The sequence below is a fragment of the Myotis daubentonii genome, chromosome 3 (assembly GCF_963259705.1).
Source record: "Myotis daubentonii chromosome 3, mMyoDau2.1, whole genome shotgun sequence".
Taxonomy (NCBI): domain Eukaryota; kingdom Metazoa; phylum Chordata; class Mammalia; order Chiroptera; family Vespertilionidae; genus Myotis; species Myotis daubentonii.
This window is the reverse complement of record NC_081842.1, coordinates 190,248,865-190,269,808: the sequence shown is the minus strand read 5'-3', so window position 1 is coordinate 190,269,808 and position 20,944 is coordinate 190,248,865. Positions and strand designations below refer to the sequence as shown.

Below are 20,944 nucleotides of genomic sequence, written 5' to 3'. Positions count from 1 at the left end.
GAGATTGTTAGAAACATTGATGAGAGAGAAACATCGATCAGCTGCCTCCTGCACATCTCCTACTGGGGATGTGCCTGTTAGGTTAGGTGGCTCAGGAGATGGCGCAAGAAATAGAGTCCAGTGAATCAGAAAAGAAAGGAAAGGAAAAGGTTTATTCTGCGTCCCCGGGAGACCCACGTACCCCAAAGACAGGGCACGTGGATTCACACCAACAGGGAGGGGGGCGCTTTTTTTATACTGCGGTTGGGTGAGGGGCGGGGACATGAGCTGAGGTATTCAGTTGAGGAAGTTGCAGCTGCAGGGGGTCATGGAGAAGCCAGTATCTGTGTCTGGCACGTTGATCTGTGAGAAATTCCAGGGGAAGTCCATTGTCTCATCACATGTATCCGATCCTGGGCTCTCTCCGACCTAACAGTGCCCACAACCCAGGTACATGCCCTTGACCGGAATCGAACCTGGGACCCTTCAGTCCGCAGGCCGACACTGAGCCAAACCGGTTTCGGCTAGATATATTTTAAATTGATTTCAAGAGGAAGGGAAAGGGAGAAAGATAGAAACATCAATGATGAGAGAGAATCATTGATTGGCTACCTCCTGAATGCTCCCTCCTGCATGTGTCCTGACCGGGAATTGAAACGTAACCTCCTGGTTCATAGGTTGACACTCAACCACTGAGCCACGCCTGCCAGGCTTCTTTTCTTTTCCTTTTCTTTTTTTAAGATAAGGATCTTCCATTTGCAAGTTCATCTGGCTCTGATCGTTGGCATCTCCGAAACCATCTGGTGTGGGTTCCCCAACACCAGCTGTTCTCTGTTGTGGAGCTCTGGTCTTTTCAGTGCTGGGGAGACTGCAGTAACCGAAAATTTACCTTCATGGAGCTTACATTCTGGTGGGGAAAACCCAACAAGCAATCACCAGATGTCTCATAAAGTATCAGATAGTGATTTGTGTTATAAGGGAAAACTAAAGGATAGAGGATGGTGGTTTGTGGGGACAGGTTTGGGTGGGTGGGTCAGTTTTAGATAAGATCATTTGAAGGCCTTCCTAAGAAAATGCTATTTGAACACAGACTTGAATGAAGGAAGGTAGCGGTTCTCAACCTGTGGGTTGAGACCCCTTTGGCAGTCGAACGACCCTTTCACAGGGGTCGCCTAAGACCATCCTGCATATCAGATATTTACATTACGATTCATAACAGTAGCAACATTACAGCTATGAAGTAGCAACGAAAATAATTTTATGGTTGGATCACAACATGAGGAACTGTATTTAAAGGGCCAAAAGGTTGAGAACCACTGAAATAAGGGGACACAAAGAAAGGCAAGACAGATATCTTTGCTCCCAAAATGAAATAATGGGAAGAACAAAGGCTACACAATTAAGTTATAGTGTATTGTGATTTTGAGCAGAATAGAGGAGAATAAGTCAGCAGTAAATGGGAATGATACAGTGAGGTACTCCCAAGAACTTCAAGTAGGAGAGGTACATTTTCCCGCTGTAGTAGACAACTGGCTTTTGTTGCCTGTGATCCAATCAAGCTTCTCAAGGACGGCTCCTTCCCTGCTCTCAGCCCATATGTTGGTGGTGGAGTTGACGTCACCTTAAACTCTAGGGGTCAGCCTGTGACCCCAGGCACGGGCAGTTAAAACACCACATTCCTCCAGCTACAGTGGTCGGTTACAGAATACATCCAGGAGTTCATCAGAGTCAATGAGATGCAGTGCTTTTGTGAGAACAGTTGGGAGAGGGGCAGCCACAGTTTTCAGCTGTATTTGAGCCCAGAGAGATAGCTGCAGTCATCTTGCACCACAAGGGAAAAGACAGTCTGTCTGGGTGGAACCACTAAGGACAGATGGACAGAGAGAAGGAGGGTTTGAGTCTAGCACCCTGCCTGCAGCCAGACTTTTCCATTACATATGCCAGTAAAGTATCTTTCCTTGAGCTGAGATGGACTGCTTAGCTATAAAATCAACTTATTATACATATTGACTTCCATTGAGTAAGTCAATTCAACGCATTTTATTTGATTGTTCTGAAGTCTTGACTTTTCAGGGGGTTGGTCCAGCAGGGAGGCCACATGCACACTGGCTAAGAGCACAGGCTTCAGAGCCAGACACAGGAATTGATTGCTAGTTTCTTAACCTTTCCAAGCTTCAGTTTCTTCATCTGTTAGATGCAGGTAATAATAGTGTCCATGTGACTTTTTTTTTTTTCTTATCTGGGAGTAGATTTGTGATCATAAAAGACTATTTACACCCTAACCAGTTTGGCTCAGTGGATAGAGCATCTGCCTGCAGACTGAAGGGTCCCAGGTTTGATTCCGGTCAAGGGCATATGCCTGGGTTGCGAGCTTGATCCCCAGTAGGGGATGTGCAGGAGGCAGCCGATCAATGATTCTCTCTTGTCACTGATGTTTCTATCTCTCTCTCCCTCTTCCTCCCTGAAATCAATAAAAATATATTTTTTAAAAGACTACAGCATCTTGGGCTTTAAATTAATATTAAATTTTCCATCTACACACTCAAAACCTTGGTTTTGTTTAAGTCTTATAAGTTCAATTTCAAGTAGACTACTCTATTTCTAAATTCCTTATATTCATATAAAAATAATAATTAGGTTTAAGGGGATACGTTATTGAAGTTAGTAATACTTCAGGTAATAATTCAGGTAGAACAATCTAAACTCTGTTAAACAATTAATTCCAAAACAATTCTAAACTCTGTTAAACAATTAATCCCACTTTTAAACTTATAAAATATAAAGTTATTAAGCGTTTTAAACTGAATTTGTAAATTTCATATATTTTCTTTTTATTTTACATCCTTCATATGCCTGATCAATCAACTTTCATCCCTAATGAGCAAATCCTTTCCAGATACTTAACAAAAATGTGTTATATATATCAAACATATCAATCTAGCAGATCTACTTGTCAACTATGCCAATACTATTTACAAACTTAATTACATTTTCTTACACCTCAAAGTCTAACCTATCAAATTAGGCTAATCTACCAAATTCTTCAATATATCATGTTATTTCAAAAGTACCACACACACTTATTTCAAACCTATAAGTATTAATAGGATAGGTCTGATTTCCTTATCATCTCTATATATAATTCTAAGCCTTTCTAGGTTTGAAAACCCACTTAACTCACTGAGAAAGGAGTTCTAGCATCTCCAGGGAGTTCAGATTACTGGGTCAATTCACAACCATGATAGGGTTACCATCCAGGGCGGCCACGTTGAGGTGACTGGCTCAACAATTCATAGTTACCTGCTCAGGAAGGCTGAGGTTGACATCTTTAAAAAGTGGAGGCCATTGGGTTGACAATTTATCAGCCAATAAGGTCATTATCAGTCAGAGATTTGACACTGGGGAGCAGCACCTGAGCTTTGCAGGCTTCCAGGTGAGTCTACCTGAGCCACGGGTGGATACAGTGAGCCCTTGTTATAGTCGCCATAACAACAGGGGACTTCTAGTCCATATCCTTCTCCTGGGTTCAAATTACACCCTTCTGCAATTCATCTGATCAGCATTTCAGCCTCACCCAGGGTGCAAGAAAGGAAACTTCTATCACACAATTTGAGTGGGTTCTTAAGCTCTCTTAGGATATTTTTAAACTACTGAGAGGGCTTTTCGTCCTTCTTCCAAGATTCTGATGTAATCAGTCTGGGTGCAGCCTAGGCATCAGGATTTGCCAAAGCTCTCCAAGTAATTCTAATATGCAGCCAAGGTTGAGAACCACTGTTAGGCCTTCTCTAACTTTAAAGACATATTCATTTTCTTCCCTTTGGTTTGTTCTTTTTTGGACCAAGTTAAGAAATATTTTCCTATCTTGCAGTCACAAAAATAATCTTCCATATTGTGTTTTCTAATACTTTTCCATTCGTATTATGGTTTTTTAATACTCTAGGAATAGACTGTTTTATTGTAAGATAGGGATCCCATTTTATTTTCTTCCGAATAGGTAACCAATTTTCCAAACACCACTTATTTCAGAAAGTCTGTGTCTTTTTCAATTTTTTACTTTGAAATAATTTTAGATTCATGGGTAGTTTTGGAAGTGTTTTGGCCATGATTTCTTCAAGTAAGTTCTCTTTCCTTTTCTTAGTTTTTTGTTCTTCTGGAACTTCCATAATGCATATATAGGCATACTTTGCTGTATTGTGCTTGCTTCATTGCCTTCACAGATGTTGTTGTTGTTTTTTGTGGGGTTTTTTTTGCAAATTAAAGGCAAGACACTCCACCAGCAAAAAATATTATGACTCACTTTATTGCAATACTCACATTATTATTGTGGTCTGGAACTAAACCCACAATATCTCCGAGGTATGCCTGTGTTGGTCTGTTTTATGGTATTCTATAAGTACCTTAGGCTTCCTTCACTCTTCTTAATTCTTTTTTTGCTTTTGTTTCTTTGACTCAATAACATAAAATAATCTGTCTTAGAGTTTGCGATTATTTCTTCTGTTTGATCAAATGTGCTGTTGAACCTCTCTAATAAATTTTTCAATTCAGTTATTGTATTCTTCAGCTCCATGATTTCTGTTCAGTTCTTTCTCTATAGCTTCTCTTTGTTGACATTCTCATTTTGTTCAGACATCATTTTGATTTTTTAATACACTGGCTGAGGCAGGGGGAAGACCTTTAATAATCAGCTGGCTGGAGATTCTGGGAACCTCACAAAGCTTTTTTGGTAGATGTAACTTCTCCCAGCTTGTGAGGCTATTTTCCCAATTAGAGAGGTTGCCGCTTTCTTTTTCAGGTTTCTTTTTCATGGCTCTTGCTCCCTCTGGTGTCTGTTTGTGGTACTGCACATTTTCTGGTGTTACAGCCCCAAGCAATCCAAAAGTATATTGTGGACACAAAACAAGTCTCTACAAACTCAAGAGGGTTGAAATCATAACAAGAATCTTCTCAAATCATGATGAAATTAAATTAGAAATTAAATACAGTAAAAACGCTCAAAAACATTCAAACACATGGAGGTGAATTACTGTGCTATTAAACAATGAATGGGTTTCCAATGAGATCAAGAAAGAACTAAAAGACTTCCTGTAATTAGAGTTAATCATTCCCGACAGTATAGTCATGTTTTCAGAGCCATTATTAATGTTCATGTACAGGGTTTTTGTTTGTTTGTTTGTGGGAACATAACTTTTCATTTCTTGTGGGAGTGGAACTGCTAAGTCTTATAGTATATTTAAATGTACAGAAAAATGCCTGTTTTCCAAAGTGTCTGTATACCACAGCAAAGGGAATATAATCAATAATCCTACATAATAAAAGGGTAATATGCAAATTGACCCTAACAGCAGAACGACCAGAACGGCCAATCACTATGACTCACTGACCACCAGGGGTCAGACGCTCAATGCAGGAGCTGCCTCCTGGTGGTCAGTGTGCTCCCACGGGGGGAACTCCGCTCGGCTATAAGCAGGACTGACGGCTGCCAGCACAGCAGCAGTGGTGGGAGCCTCTCCTGCCTTCTTGGCAGCACTGAAGGACGTCTGACTGTGGCTGAGGTCCACTCCCCATATTGATCAGGCCACTTTTGTTTCTGATTTTAATTATTTGGATCCTCTCTCTTTCTTAACTTGGCATTTTTATACGCCAATAATGAATTCTCAGAAAGAGAAACTAAATAAACAATCCTATTTACCATAGCAACAAAAAATCCTATGTAATAAAGAGCTAATACACTAATTAGACCTAACAGCAGAACAACTGTCCAGATGACCTTCCAGATGAAACTAGGGCTACGAGGGCTGGGGCAGCAGCCGGGGCAGCTGTGAGGACCTACCCTTGCAGGGATTTTGTGCATCACGCCTCTAGTATTAAGATAACTGGGAATAAACTTAACCAAGGAGGTAAAAGACTCCTGTGATCAGAAAACTACAAACGTTGAAAAAAGAGATAGAGGAAGATATAAACAAGTGGAAGAAATATATTGTGTTCATGCATTGGTACAATTAACATCATTAAAATGTCCATACTACCCAAAGCAATCCCTATTAAATTACCAACAGCATATTTCACAGATCTAGAACAAATACTCCAAAAATTTTTATGGAACCAAAAAGACCCTGAATAGCTGCAAAAAAGAAAAACAAAGTTGGAGGACTCACAACACCAGATATCAAGTCACACTACAAAGACATTGTAATCAAACAGCCTGGTACTAGCATAAGAACAGACATAGAGATCAATGGAACAGAACAGAGACCCCAGGAATCGACCCAAGTCATTATGCTCAATTAATATTTCACAAAGGAGACAAGAACATACAATAAAGAGCTTCACAGACAAGAAAAAGCTAAAGGAGTTCATCACCACCAAACCAGGATTATGTGAAATGCTGAAGGATATTCTTTAAGAAGAGGAAGAAGAAGAAAAAGGTAAAGTTAAAAATTATGAACAACAAAGTGACAACAAATGAATATCTATCAACAAGTGAATCTAAAAATTAAGTCAGGATAAACTGGTGAATATAATAGAAGCAGGGGCATAGAAAGGTAGTGGACTGACAATTCTCAGGGGGAAGGGGGTGTGGGGGGTGCGGAAGAGATTGGACAAAAATCTTACACCTATGGATGAGGACAGTGGGGGTGGGGGGTAAGGTCATGGGGTGGGGTGGGAACCAGGTGGAGGGAAAAAAGAGGAACATCTGTAATAATCTGAACAATAAAGATTTATTTAAGTAAGTAAATAAATAAATAATCTATCAGGCAGCTTCATACCTGCCTTGAGTACTTGAATGTCACTGGGCAAAACCATGCTTTAGGTAGTTTGGTACCATTCTTCATGATCACCAACATTAACTGTGCCTTCAACACTGCCAATGATACCGTTGTAATTTAACTTAATTATTAATAACAGGACAGGAGCAAAGGGATGGCCAGATATAGGCATGTAACTTAAGCAGCTTCACCAGGAAACTACAACTTTACACTCCCCAGGGGTCCAACAAAGGGAAGGTGGGCACATGCCCAGTAAAGTTGTGAGGAGTAGCAAAGGTGCTTTCTATGAATCACACCTGGGGACAGAGATGGTTGGCCAGAATGGGTGTGGCCACTGCAAGTGCATGGAAAGTTGGGATATTTAATCCCCTGAATAAAGGAACTCACCCTCTTGTTGCTCTTGTGCTCTCGGGACCCTTGGAACTATTGTTGCTTGGGGTGTGCTCTCCTGCATTTGCCTACATGGCCCACAGCCATGTGGATACCCCCCCCCCCCACACACACACACACATACACAGACTAATGGACTGCAACCCAGGCCCAATATGGAAAGAAAGCTCTTGAGACTGGCTTTGCTTCTAGCTGTACTGAAACCTCAGCTACATTTCTTCTGTGACTGGACTACTAGTAAGAGAAATGGGACCTTGGAAACCCAGGGATGGAATTCCACACAAATAAAAATCACTCATTCTCCCATGCAAGTCTCAGGAAATTCATTGGGGAAAAGGACCCCCCACTTTGTCCAATATCACCAGCATCTTAACTATTTTCTAAATCAGCTTTGCTCACTCTTAGGTTCATATTCCCTTGTTCTTCCTATTCATTCTCATCCTAATCCCCTTTTGCTCTCATGATTGACTTGCTGCTTTATAAAGAAAACTAGAGGCTTGGTGCATGGATTCACGCACATTGAAAGTAAATTAATTAGAAGGTGACCAGTAGGGTGGGACTGGATGAGACAAGCCAGACATGCCCTGGAGCCAACCTCCCACAGTCCCTCCAGCAGGCCGCACTTGGGGCAGCACCAGGGCTTGAAGAGTGTCTGTGGAGTGAGTGGGGTCCCTCCGGCAGGTGGGGTCCCTTGGCCTGGCCTGCAGGGATTGGGCCAAAACTGGCAGTCCTACATACCCTGAGGGGTCCCGGAGTGCAAGAGGGGACTCTGCAAAGTTGCTGTCGCTCAGCAGCACTTGAATTGAGTGTCTGCCCCCTGGTGGTCAGTGCATGCCATAGCTACTGGCCAGTCGGCTGGTCAGCTGGTTGCTTAGGCTTTTATATATATAGATTGGAAGCCTTGAAAGGAAGGCTCCAGCATTTTTCCAAAACCAGATCTACACATGCTTGCTCCAGCACCATCCTCTCCTTTTCTCTCTGTTTTCAGTGAAGGGGAGAAGTTTCCATTCTTTGATAAGTCAATCTCCCTTCTTTCACTTGCATTTTTAACTTCTCCAGATATTTTTATCTGTTATATATGCTCAAGATTTCTCAAATAAGAAAGTATCTTGAACCCACATCTCAGTTTCCCAGATAAAATACAGGACTCACTGTTAAATTTGCATTTTAGAACAAAAAATTATTTTATAGAATAAGCATGCCCTGAATATATGCACAAATAATTTTTTTGTTTAGAGTATGCCCACAATATTTCATTAGACATACTTATACTAAAAATCATTCACTGTGTACCTGAAATTCAATGTAACTGGGTCTCTTATATTGTTATTTGCTAAATCTGGCAAATCCTTTTGCATCCAGCCACCATTTTATTTAAATCTTTACTTAAATCTTCAGTGCCAAGTTCTTCAAAAGAGGTGTTTAAATGCAATACTTTTATTTCCTCCCTTACTAGATATTTCTTCACCCTACTCTAACTTGATTTTTAAAAAAGGGGGGGGGGGGCATGTTGTGCTCAGTGGCATCAGGGTATTGTGGCTCTCAGTCAGTCCCAAATCAGGTAAAACAGAAACCAATCTCTCAAGCCACCTTCTGAAAAGCCAGAACGTTGGGTATATGTTCCATCCACTCTTCTCCTCCCACCCCCGAATCCCTGCCACCAACCCAAGAATAACCTGAGCTGAGCGGTGCTGGCTTGTGGATTTGTGGGGTTCTCATAAAGGTATTTTGGCCCATCTATTGGTGTCAAGTCGGTGTCTCTGTTGAACAGTGAAGGCTGGGACTTCCTATTCTGCCAGCTTGTTGAGATCACAGCCTCCTCTCTTTCTCGTAATGTGATATTTCATTTTATCTAAAACAGCATTAACTATTGAACACATCCCAATTTGGGGTATGTTAAAAATGAGGGGAAATAACCAATGGCAACAGTAAGACACCATATACGGTAAAATGCACCGGTCTTATTATGAGAGAAGCCAACCCCAAGTATTAGTTAGGGTGAACGGTTAGGGTGCTGTAAAAAAGGAGACCCAAGAAAGCAGTGGCGTGGAGGAAAGAAAGAAGTGTATTTCACAAACAAACAAACAAACAAAACAAAACAAAAAAGAAGTGTATTTCTCTCTCACTGACAGCTGTGAGGTGAGAGTCCAGGTGAGTAGGGTAAGATAGTTACATGCTAGATTCAAGAACCCAGTTCCTTTTATCCTGTTGCTCTGCATCCACTAGGGTACAACATCTGACATACTTAAATTGATTCACTGTTCATCTGAAATTCAAATTTAACTGGGTCTCCTGTGTTTTATCTGGTGAGTCTACAGTAGGACATTGTCTAGTCTACAACCAGCAAAGCTGGGTTCCTGCAGATTACAGCTGGTGAAAGGCGGAAAGAAAATGAGGTGAAGGCATACCAGCTCTCCGGAGGTCTAGGTCCAGAAGTGTCATATACAATTCTGCTCATTTTCCATTGGCAAGAAATTGAATCACATGATTATGCCTAACTGCAAAGGAGACTGGGTAATGTTGGTTAGTTAAATGCCCCCTACCAAAAAAAAAAAAAATGGGTGAGAGGATTACCAGCAGTCTTCACCATAAGAACCCTCTGGATTGATTTTCTATGTCCTTTATTTTTTCTTTTCACATCTGTGTGTTTTTGCTTACATTTTAGGGGCTTTTCTTGATTTTATCTTCCAAGTGGTCTCTTGAATATCTTATTTTAGCTACCGTGTTTAATTTCCAAAAGCTATTTCTTATTTTCCAGTTATTCCTTTCCACTAGCAACCTTTCTTGCTTTATGAAGGTAGTATTTTTTCAGATCTTTCTGAGAATATAATTAGAGTGTTTAAAGATTCCACTGTGCCATTCTTTCTGTTTTCTAGAGTCACTTATTCTGTTTATCTTCTCTTACTCTCTCTCTCTCTCTCTCTCTCTCTCTCTCTCTCTCTCTCTCTCTTCCTCCCTCCCTCCCTCCCTTCCTCCCTCCATTTTTCCCTCCTTCTTTCATGCTTCTAGCTATCTTCATAATTCTGGTGCTCCTGGTTGCCTGTTCATGAAATAACAAACTTGATTAATTTTAGTAACTGAGTTGGTTTTCTCTTCTGCTGTATGCTTCCTCTGTTGCTGTATCTGTTTCCCTGATACAGTCACCCTCTTAAATAGGAAGAATGAGTATAGTTTTATGGCAGGCTTGACTATAGGGTGGATGATTCTTGGGGGAGGGTTTATAAATGTCAGAATGACAAAAGTTTTATTCTGGTATGCTAACACCACACAAAAACACACTAGAATTTTCCTAGAGATTTATTGGATTTCTATAGAATGACCCTTCTGGGTTCTTGCTACATGTGCATGTGTGTGCACTCATGCACATGTGTTGTGTGTGTGTTGTTTGTCTGGAGGTGCCAGTCACCCTCCATTCTGGAGATAAGAGGGGGGTGACTGGTGCAAGCTTCTGCATAGACCTACGAACTCCCTAGTTTTTAGGTCCATTTTTTTTCTGTCCTCAGTACTTGCTAATTATAAAGTCAGAGCCTCTCTGGAATTTTGCCAGAAAGACTGGCTCTCTCTTCCATTGCCCACTTCTGGGCCATGGCTTCCTTCAGTCTGTTAAGCCATCCTTATATGTCATCTACTTCCAGAAATTTGTTGATGTCTTTGCACCTGCCACCCTTCTTCCCTGCCATTCTGTTGTTTTAGGGGGGGTTAATAGGAAAAAAGGGAGAAAATCACTTGAGCTTAGACTACTCTCTTAAAGCTTTAATGTTTACATGCTTTGCAAATCTCTGAAGATATTTATTTTTGCAAATGCTTTATGGGGTGGAACAGCTGGTAAATGGCGAGGCCTCTTCCGCTGAGCTCCTTAGTATGTTTGTGTATGCAAATTGGCATCAGAGGCTGAGGAAAGCCACACGGCTTTCTATAATAGAGTAAAACAACCTGGAGTTTCCAGGGAATCTGGGAAAAAGAGGCTAAGAGCAGCAATGGGAAGAAGGAGGAGAGGAAGCTAGTGACGTGCCATGATGGAAGCCCCTCCCCAAGACTCCCACTGTCTCAAAGGGGTTCTAAATACCTAGGATGGCAGCATTTCTCGGGGAAGTCCATGAGGGGCTTACCTCTGGGATAGAGACAACGGGGACAAAACAGTGAAGGCTTGTACAGGCCACAGGAACCTTTGACAAGAAGAGACCATAAAGCATAAACACAGGAACCTGCAGAAATCGTGTGGAGAGTTTGAACTTTCCCTTCCGTGAAACTGGCAGGGCTCTGGGCCAATCCTACAGAGCTCTCATGGGGTAGGAGAGCCCCATCTAGCCCCTGCTAACACGGAAACCCCAGGCCATGAACTTGGTCAAAAAAGGGCAAATGAGATTGGTCAGCAAATTATGTCCCATGATCAAAGCAGATGCCTTGTACATTGGTCCTGGGTCTTACTAGCAGCAAAGACTCCCCAAAAGTCACAGTATGTGTCACTAAGGTTGCAAGGATAATGATACCAAGCTCCCCAGACTGAGAGGAGACAGACAGACCTGGCTTGGTCATGGGTATAAAGAAGAGCTTGGCCTTGGGATCAGACGTAGCTGACTTGAATCCCAGCTCAGTCATTCAGTCGGGTCATTTAACCTCTCAGAATTTTCTTATCTTGAAAATGTGGATACTGCTCCTTGGAGGATAGTTACAGAGATCAAAGGTAAGAGATGTTCAATAACTGTTGCTCAGCAGATGCTTGATAGATGGCGACCTTTATTATTAAGGTGTGTGAGCATTCATACATGTCAGTTTGTTTGACTCTGTGCTTAAAATATGGAGATTTTCAAGAAGCAGGGAAATGTATGTGAAATAAAAGTGCTTTGTAAACTGTAAAGTGCCATACAAATGTCAGGGAATCATTTGGGAAGTCTTCCATAGTTGGAAAATATACAGGTTTTGGATTTGGGCAGAAGTAGGTTCGGTTCCTGACCCTGCCATTTACTTGCCATGTAATCTTGGCTAAGTCATTTTCTGTCAGCCTGTTTCTGCCATTGTCAAATGTCCGTAAGTCTAACTTCACAGGGTTGTTGTGAGAATTCAGTGGGATAAAGAGTGGAAAGCTCCTGGGCACATCCCTTCCTGGGTGGGTGGCAAGGTCCCATGTGATAAGTCAGGTTATGGGCAGTGTCAGTGCCAAGCCTGATGCCAGTCTCATTCTGTCAACTGTCTACCTATGAAGAGGACCCTTCACTCCAGAGAAGCAGGACCCCAGATTGGCAAGGAGTACAGAGGGGTCTTTTGTATTTCTTAGAGGAAATCTGGTGAACACTAAACTTATATATAGAAAGCACTGAAATCTGCAGTATGGAACCAGGCCTAAACCGGGGCAGGAAGCGGGAATGATTCCTGCTAAGTTGTCCCAGATTTGGGCACTAAATTATTGCTCCTAAGGGCAGACTCTCATTATGGGTTAATCTTATCCCACCCTTCAACCCCTACTCCCTGCCACTGTCATTTTTCCTAGGCACAAATAAGTGCTCAATAAAGAGTCTAAAGTTGAGCCTGCCCGGTGTGGCTCAGGGGTTGAGTGTCGACCTATGAACCAGGAGGTCACGGTTTGATTCTCAGTCAAGAAATATGCCCGGGCTGTGGGTTCGATCCCCAGTGTGGGGCGTGCAGGAGGCAGCCGATCAATGCTTCTCACTCATCACTGATGTTCCTATCTCTCCCTTCCTCTCTGAAATCAATAAAAAGATAGATATTTTTTAAATGGTCTAAAGTTGAAAAGGTGGCACTAACTTCCTATAGAGCAAATTGTCCAGGGTCCCATCAAGAGGCCATACTAGCTCCCACCTCCAGGCAATCCCTTGGACCCAGGTCAGCCCCCTAAGAGGCTCCTTCTTCAAAGCCAACAAGGTGAATGCAGTGAAAAGAACATCATCTTAGAACCAAGGGAGGCCCGAGCTTGAACTCTGGTTCTACCACATACCTGCTGTGTGACTTCACAGCAGGTGACTTCCCTTTTCCTCACTTCTGTTTCATTTTATTCCCTTGAGGGTTGCTGTAACAACTAAATGAAATAAAGAATGGAAATGGGAGCCCTGGCTGGTTTGGCTTAGTGGATAGAGCGTCAGCCTGAGGGCTGAGGAGTTCAATTCTGGTCAAGGGCACATGCCCGGGTTGCAGGCTCAATCCCTGGTGGGGGGCATGCAGGAGGCGGCCGATCAATGATTCTCTCTCATCATTGATGTTTCTATCTCCCTCTCCCTCTCCTTTCCTCTCTGAAATCAACAAAAATATGTATTTTTTTTAAAAAAAAAAGAATGGAAACGTGACTGGTATCCCTAGCCAGTTTGGTTTAGTCACTAAACCAAGTGGTTCTCAACCTTCCTAATGCCGCAACCCTTCAATACAGTTCCTCATGTTGTGGTGACCCCCAACCATAAAATTATTTTCGTTGCTACTTCATAACTGTGATTTTGCTACTGTTATGAATCGTAATGTAAATATCTGATATGCTATATGTGTTTTCCGATGGTCACGACCCACAGAACCGCTGGTGGATGGAGCGTCAGCCTGTGGACGAAAGGCTCCCAAGTTCGATTCTAGTCAAGGGCACATGCCTGGGTTGTGGGCTCAATCCCCAGTGAGGGGTGTGCAGGAAGCAGCCGATCAATGATTCTCTCACCACTGATGTTTCTCTCTCTCTCTCTCCCTTCCTCTCTGAATTCAATAAAATATATTTCTTTTAAAGAAAAGAAATGTGACTGGTAGAATCTATGGCATATAGTGAATGCTCAATTAATGTTAATTCCTTTCCTTTCTCCTTTCTCCCCAAAGGCCCAGAGACTTAGCCTGCTTTCTTTTGCTTTTCTTAGCAACCACCCATCTTGTCTTTCTTGAAATTCAACTCTCAGAGTAGCTGCAGAGAGACCAGCTCCCCACTTCTTTGATGCCCCCAAATAAGTACACAGGTCCTTTTCATTGAAGGGTTTTACTGCTGGTCACTCAGGGAACAGATGCAGGTTGGGAGAGGGATAACAAGTCACACACACGGGGAGTGTGAAGGTCCCTAGATCATGGCTCCCTGAGGGCTTCCCCTCCATTTCTAAGGCAGGACCGCCTCTCCAGGCCAAGGAGGCTCCGTCCACTGGGAAGACGGCTCCTCCCAGCCCAGCTGGAGCACAGTGGACGGAACTAGCAGGCCACTGCAACGGGCCCTCAGCAGTTCATACACAATGTGGTGCCCATCGCACAGGTATTTCCTCAAAGGCCAGGGACAGCTGCCCTAAAAACGTGAGCATTTACTAAACCTACCCTATTTCTCTTTCACCCCAAGGAGATGAAGCCAAGACCAGATCCTCTGACTTTCCAAGGCAAAATATCGGCTTGGAAAGGGGCAAAGATTTTTACTCAGAGTCCCTTCTCAGGGCTTGCTGGAGATCCTGGCTTCAGAGGCAACAGGGAACCATTCTCCAAAGTGGGGTGAAGGGCCTGCGGTCAAGGGGCAGCAGCAGATCCTAAAGATCTCCCTACACTACGTTGAGGTCTCTCCCTCACTCACTCCTTCAGCCGGAATCTTTCCCAGCGTGCTCTCCCATGTGCGTTTTCTGGTGGCGGATGAGATTTGAGCTCCGAGAGAAGTGTTTCCCACACAGAGTGCACCGGTAGGGCTTCTCCCCTCTGTGAGTCCTCTGGTGCGCTCCAAAGTTGGAGATATCGCTGAAGGTCCGCCCACATTCGGTACACTCGTAAGGCCTCTCGCCTGTGTGGGTGCGGTGGTGCACCCCAAAGCTGGAGCTGTTGCTGAAGCTCTTCCCACACTCACAGCAGATGTAGGGTGCCGGCTCTAGGTGGGTCCGGTGATGCACGGCCAGCGTGGCACTCTGGCTGAAGCTCTTGCCACAGATGTCACAGCGGTACGGCCGCTTGCCCAGGTGATCTTGCTGGTGTGTGGTGAGATCCGAGCGCCGCCGAAAGCTCTCCTGACACTTGGGACATTTGTAGTGCTTCTCCTCCAGGTGGATCCGCTCGTGCCGGATGCGGTTGGAGCTTCTCGAGAAGCTCTTGCCACATTCGGAGCATTTGTAAGGCTTCTCGCCCGTGTGGATCCGCTGGTGTGTTCTCAGGTTGGAGGTGTTATTGAAGGTTTTGCCACACTGGGCACATATAAAGGGCTTCTCATCGGCCTCAAGTCTTGAATGGACAATGGGGTCCCCTGGCTCTCCAGTGGGGACAGTGGCTTTCTGCCAGGGCTTTTGGGGATGGATCCCTTGTGGTCTCTCTGACAGGCTCTCTTGCCCATGCTCTTTCTCCCCATCTGGGATCCGAAAACCCTCTGGGTCATCCGCTCTCCAAGGCTTACCCCGCTCCCCTTCCTCAGGCAGGTGCTGTTCTGGATTCTGCTCCTTCTCACTGCCCATCTCTGAACCCTGAGAACGAAACAAATGGCCAACACCTTTATTCCTTGGGTCAGGCCAGGCCACAGGGAATCTTGTTCTGTGTGAAGAGGGATACACCTTCCCCATGGAACCAGCCATCGGAAGTAACCTCAATGAATGGGAAACTTGCACAGAATGCCTTTACTTAGTAACTTTCAAGTGAACAAACTTCCAGATATTTAAAGCTACCAAACCAGAATGAAAAGGAACCATTTTGTCCACCACCACAGATCATATTTGTGCAATTGAATAATATCATTTTTCTTCATACCACTAAACGATACAGTCCACACTATAATTTATGTGCAAGTGGAGGACTTCCATTCAGTTCTTCTGCCTAACTGTAAGTTAACTGAAACTCGTGTTTATATCTTTTTTTTAACTTTCCTTAAAAGTATCCATCTATGTGCCTGCTTTCAAAATGAACATAACAGAACCTCTCATTCTTGAGGCTCTCCTGGTTGTTTACAAGCCCAGTTCTGAATCCTCTTAGGTGTTCTGTACCCTTCCCTTCCCTTCCTCGGACCTCACTATAATCCAGCAAGTAATGAGTTAACATCTGAGACCTCTGAGACCTACTGCAGGGTCTGGGCCGTGTCTGTTCTCATTGGTCAGTACACACTTCCACTCTCAAACACCATACAGAAGCACATGCACACACACATGCTCACTCCATATGCACAGCCATAGTCACATTCCAGACACACTCAGCCACCTCACACCACACATACATACCACAGTCACACATACACCACACTCTCACAGCACATATAGCCACACACATGCATGTCATATACACCATTCACAGTCCTCCCACACATACAGTCATATAACTGGCTACGTACTCACACACATACAGCTATACTCTTATACCACATGCAATCTCACACACATATACACAGCCATACACTCACATGCTACATACACACAAAGACAAGAGACAAGACACAAAAATCACACACAAAGCTATACACACGGACACACAAACCACACACACACACGCACACACACACACACACACACACCACTCCCCTCACACATAGCTGCACACACACACAGTGACTAGCACAGGGCCTACTTATGCAAACATCAGTAAATGCTTGCTAAGCTGCATACATTCTTTCGAGGTCCTACAGCCAAGAACAGAGAATGACGGGAAGAAAAAGTACTTCTTATACGAGAAGAGCGTGGTGTTTCCTCTGGGCCTTGGAGAAATAACATTTCAAAAGGCAGAATGGGCTGCTAGAGATGCAGTAGAGACAGGAACAAAGGGTGAGGGAGGGAAGCACACACTATAGAGAGGCCCTGATGATAAAATGTAAGACTGATACTTCCTTCAGGTCAGCAAGTATTTTTGGAAAACAGCAACATAAAGTAACAGAAGGGACACTGACTACATTTAGGGTTGGATCCCAGTGATGACACATATTCTCTTTAAAATTCTGCAAACTATTCAACCACTCTGAGCCTCAGCTCCCACATCGCTAAAATTGGATGACCTACCTACACTGCGTTAGAGAAGATGCCAGGCATGCTCAGTGTAGGGGGTGGTATGTACTCGTCATTCAGCAAACGACAGCTACTGTTACAGTTGTTGAGGGCACTGTTTCCTAGACCTGTGGAGAATACAAGAATGGAAAAGATCCCTTCAGTGATCTTGTTAGGAAAAAACCATTTTTTAATTGCAAAATGGTACAAGAACGCCCGGTTAGGTGGTTCAGTTGGTTGGAGCGTTGTCCCATACACCAAAAGGTGATGGGTTCGGGTACGATTTCCAGTCAGAGCACATACCCAGGTTATGGGTTCCATCCCCAGTCAGAGCACATACAGGAGGCGACTGATCAATGTTTCTCTGACACACCAATGTTTCTCTCTCTCTCCCCCTTTCCCCCTCCCTCCCTCCTTTTCCCTTCCTCTCTTTCTCTAAAATCTCAAAAACATATCCTTGAGTGAGGATTTAAAAAAATGGTACAAGACTGTATAAAATCTAAATTATAAAATATGGAAAGAGCCTCAAATCTTTAAGTAGGATCAGAAAACTTTTTCTGTAAAGGGCCAGAGAGTAAATATTTAGTAAATATTTGGGGCCATAGAATCTCTGTTGCAACTCTGCTGTTGTATTATAAAAGCAGCCATAGACAATACATAAACCAATGTGGCCGTGTCTGAATAAAACTTTATTTATAAGCAAAAGGAGGCCAGCTTAGTTTACCAATCTCTGTTAGAACGTGTTTCTTGAAGAACCTAGCTAAGCAATGTGAAAGATAGGCTTCCTTCACCTTCAAATATGCAGCAAAACATCAGAAAGTTTATTCCTTGATACTTATTCACTGTTTCCTGACCATCCTTTTAAAAGTCACACCCCCCTCCCACACTTCCAGTCCCTGTGGCCAACAATACTTCTCACAATCTAACATTGCACTTATTTATGTCTTGTATATATTATCTGCCTCCCTACTCCCTGCTTAAAACATAAGTCCCATGAGGGCCAGGGTCTCTATTTTTTATTCACTAATGTAACTTCAACTCCTAGAGTACTGGCGGTCAGATAGAGTAGATCCTTAATAAATATTTGAATGAGTTGAGTAAATGAAGGCCAGGCCTGCCTCCAGAACCCATGGCATGCTGGTGTCCATTCTCCCCACTGTCCCTCAGCAATCTCTTCCTTCCTCCCATTTCCTCCTTTAAGCCCCCACAGAATCTTGTACTTGCTTTTACAGTGATTTGTAATTACAGTGTAACCATTTACATGTCTGTGTCCACTAGAAGTTTATAAGTAACTTGAGGGTAGGACTGGATCATTTTGGTAATCTCTTCCCAACACAAGGCCCAGTGCTCAAATGTTGTTAAATGTGATTGAATATGTCCTTAAGTCACTCCCCACCCCTGCCCACCTCACCAAGGGCTCCATGCCATAAGCTACACAGCCTCTACTCACTTGGAATCCTGCTACTCTGAGAACTTACTAGTATACTTTACCAGCTGATTCTACCCAGGTCTGAATGCTGGGTCAAAATAAGAGCAAAAGGATTTAGGATTGTGGTTACTACCCTCAAACAGTTTATGGTTCAGTGCAGCGAAATGGGCCATGAACTCCAGAAACTCCTGTACAGTAGAAGGTTAAGTTCCAGGGAGACGGGGACTGTGCCTTAATCGCCTTTGTATCCACTCCTCAGTGCCTTGTACAGCACCTGGCACGTTTTACAGGAACCAACAATAATAATAGTTAACAATTGTTAAGGTCATTCCAACTGCCAGGTCATGGACTAATCACTAAATATGAATCGTCCCCTTTCATTCTCACAACTTATTTTAGAGATGAGGAAACTGAGGCTCAGAGAATGGCAGAACTAGGACCGATGCCCATCATTCCAAAGCCAGTGCCACACTAGCGTTGAAGGGAGAGAGAGGAAGGGAGAGAGAGGGAGGGAGAGAGGGAAGAAAGAAGGAGAGAGGGGGAAAGGGAGGAAAGAAGGAGGGAAGGGGGGAGAAAGGAGGGCGGAAAGAGAGAGGAAAAAACAATGCCACAGGATTTCAAAAGACAGGGGCATACTTCCCTGAAGAGGTCAGGGATGAGCAGCTTCATGAAAAAGGTGGAGTTCCAGCTGGGCTTGCAGGATGGGCATGACTGGGACTCACAGAGAGGGGAATCCACCATCTACTGAAAAGACAGTGGCAGGTAAAGTGCAGAGGCACTTTCCTATCACATTTCAGAGATTTGGGTGAGAAAGGGGCCCATCCCTCTTATCTTCCCCCTTGTCTTCCCGGGAGGCTCAGAGGTACAAGGAGGACCAAAGGTGGAAGGGACTCTGGCAGTGGAGGAGGAGCCAGGTCTAAACAGTAAGAGCCAAGAAGATGAGGCTGGTCAGATGCTCAAGTTCAAAGGCCAGGACTAGAGGGAAGAGACCAAGCTGGAAGTTGGGGTGAAGGGCCAACGTTTGGGTTCTTTCGGGTCAAGTGGAGAACTGGGGGAAGAAGGGGTAGAGGAGCTTGGAAAGACCAGAGAAGAGGGAACTGCACAGGGTCGGAGACAGAGGAGGATCAAAGGAGTCGGAGGGTCAGAGAAGATGGTCAGGAGACAGGGCGCACACACTGCAATCGGAGGTGTCGGGACCGCGGCCCAAGAGGCTGGGTTGTGCGTTGTGGGTCGGGGAGAAGCCCACGGCGGAGTCCGAGGGTACGAGCGCTCTGGAGGACAGGGGCTGGGTTCGGAGTTGCTGCAGGGCTTGGGGGCGGAGGGGTGGGATAGGTGGGGCTGAGCCCAAAGGTATGGTCAGTGGCAGGGGGGCTGGAGTCCTCAAAGGCCAACAGGAGAAGGGCCCGACGGTCAGGGCTGGAGCCAGCAGGCTGGAGCGCGGGCCGGGGAGGACCGGGGTCGGGATCACAGGGCCCTATTTGCTCCCCACTGGGTCCGGGGAGCAAAGCCACAACCTTCGGCTTCCCGGAGAGACAGAAGGAGCCATGCTCAGCGTCCCCGCGAAAATATGTCTACCTCCCCCCGTGTCCGCGGGCCCAACCCGAACCCACCTCGCTCCCGCCGCTGGGTCAGGGACAGCGCTGCCTCGCTGACCGGGGAGGTGCCGGAGCCGGAACCCAGAAAGGACCCACCCTGCCTTTCCAGGATTGGCTCCTGAGAATTGCCTTTCTTTTCCATTGGCTCTACTTGCTGCCATAACGCAAGAAACCCGAGCGGGCCCGCCAATCAGCTGTGAACTCGGTGGTGGATTGCTGGGAGTTGTAGTCCTGAAGAGAACGTAGCCGCAGAGAAGAAATGTGCCAAGTTTGGAACCCAGCCTGGGCGCTGGGTTTCCTCCTAAGGTCGTCAGATTTCCCTCTGTGCTTCAGCGTTAAAAGCCCCATGTAGGGCCACTAGCCTGCGAGTTGTAGGCTATGTAGAGCTAACCTACATGACTTCCATGAGTTGGTGACTCTTACTGGTCCTGAAGACATTCCCCTAAGCCTAGAGTCCTGAGCCTCAGTCGAAGTTCATAGAGGTTCATAATTTAAAGTCAAAGGATTGTGGAACTGGAAGAGAGTTTAGAGATCAACCAGCCCAATCCACTTATCAGAGAAGCTAAACCTTCCCTGTCCTAAGACCTCCAGGTCTCCTAACACCCCTGCACAGGGATTTTTCTGCGTCCTATGTAGTTAAACCTGACTGTTTGTTCATCAATCCTGACAGAACTAGCCCACTAATGTATATCCAAGATTGGGATTTTTTTTTCCAGGTTTCCCTTTTTAAAAAGTCTAATTGAATAAGTAGGCTAAAATTCTACAGGCGTCTCATATCTCCACGTTATTTCAGTGCAAAGAGTATTGACTTCAGAGCTAAGTAAACCAGATCTATAATCCCAGTTCTAGCACCTAGCCATTTGGAGCAGCATTTTCCTCCCCTGTAAAATC

General features: G+C 44.4%; 1 protein-coding gene across 1 annotated transcript; it reads right to left on the bottom strand.

The window, feature by feature from the left end:
- Positions 1 to 14,078: 14,078 nt before the first annotated feature.
- ZNF691 (zinc finger protein 691) lies at positions 14,079 to 20,131 on the bottom strand. Its single transcript, XM_059689819.1, has 3 exons — positions 20,069 to 20,131; positions 17,045 to 17,157; positions 14,079 to 15,532 (listed from the first exon to the last, which is right to left on the bottom strand). The coding sequence occupies exon 3, from the start codon at positions 15,521 to 15,523 to the stop codon at positions 14,669 to 14,671; it is 855 nt and encodes a 284-aa protein (XP_059545802.1). The 5' UTR covers positions 15,524 to 15,532; positions 17,045 to 17,157; positions 20,069 to 20,131; the 3' UTR covers positions 14,079 to 14,668.
- Between the last annotated feature and the right edge of the window lie 813 nt (positions 20,132 to 20,944).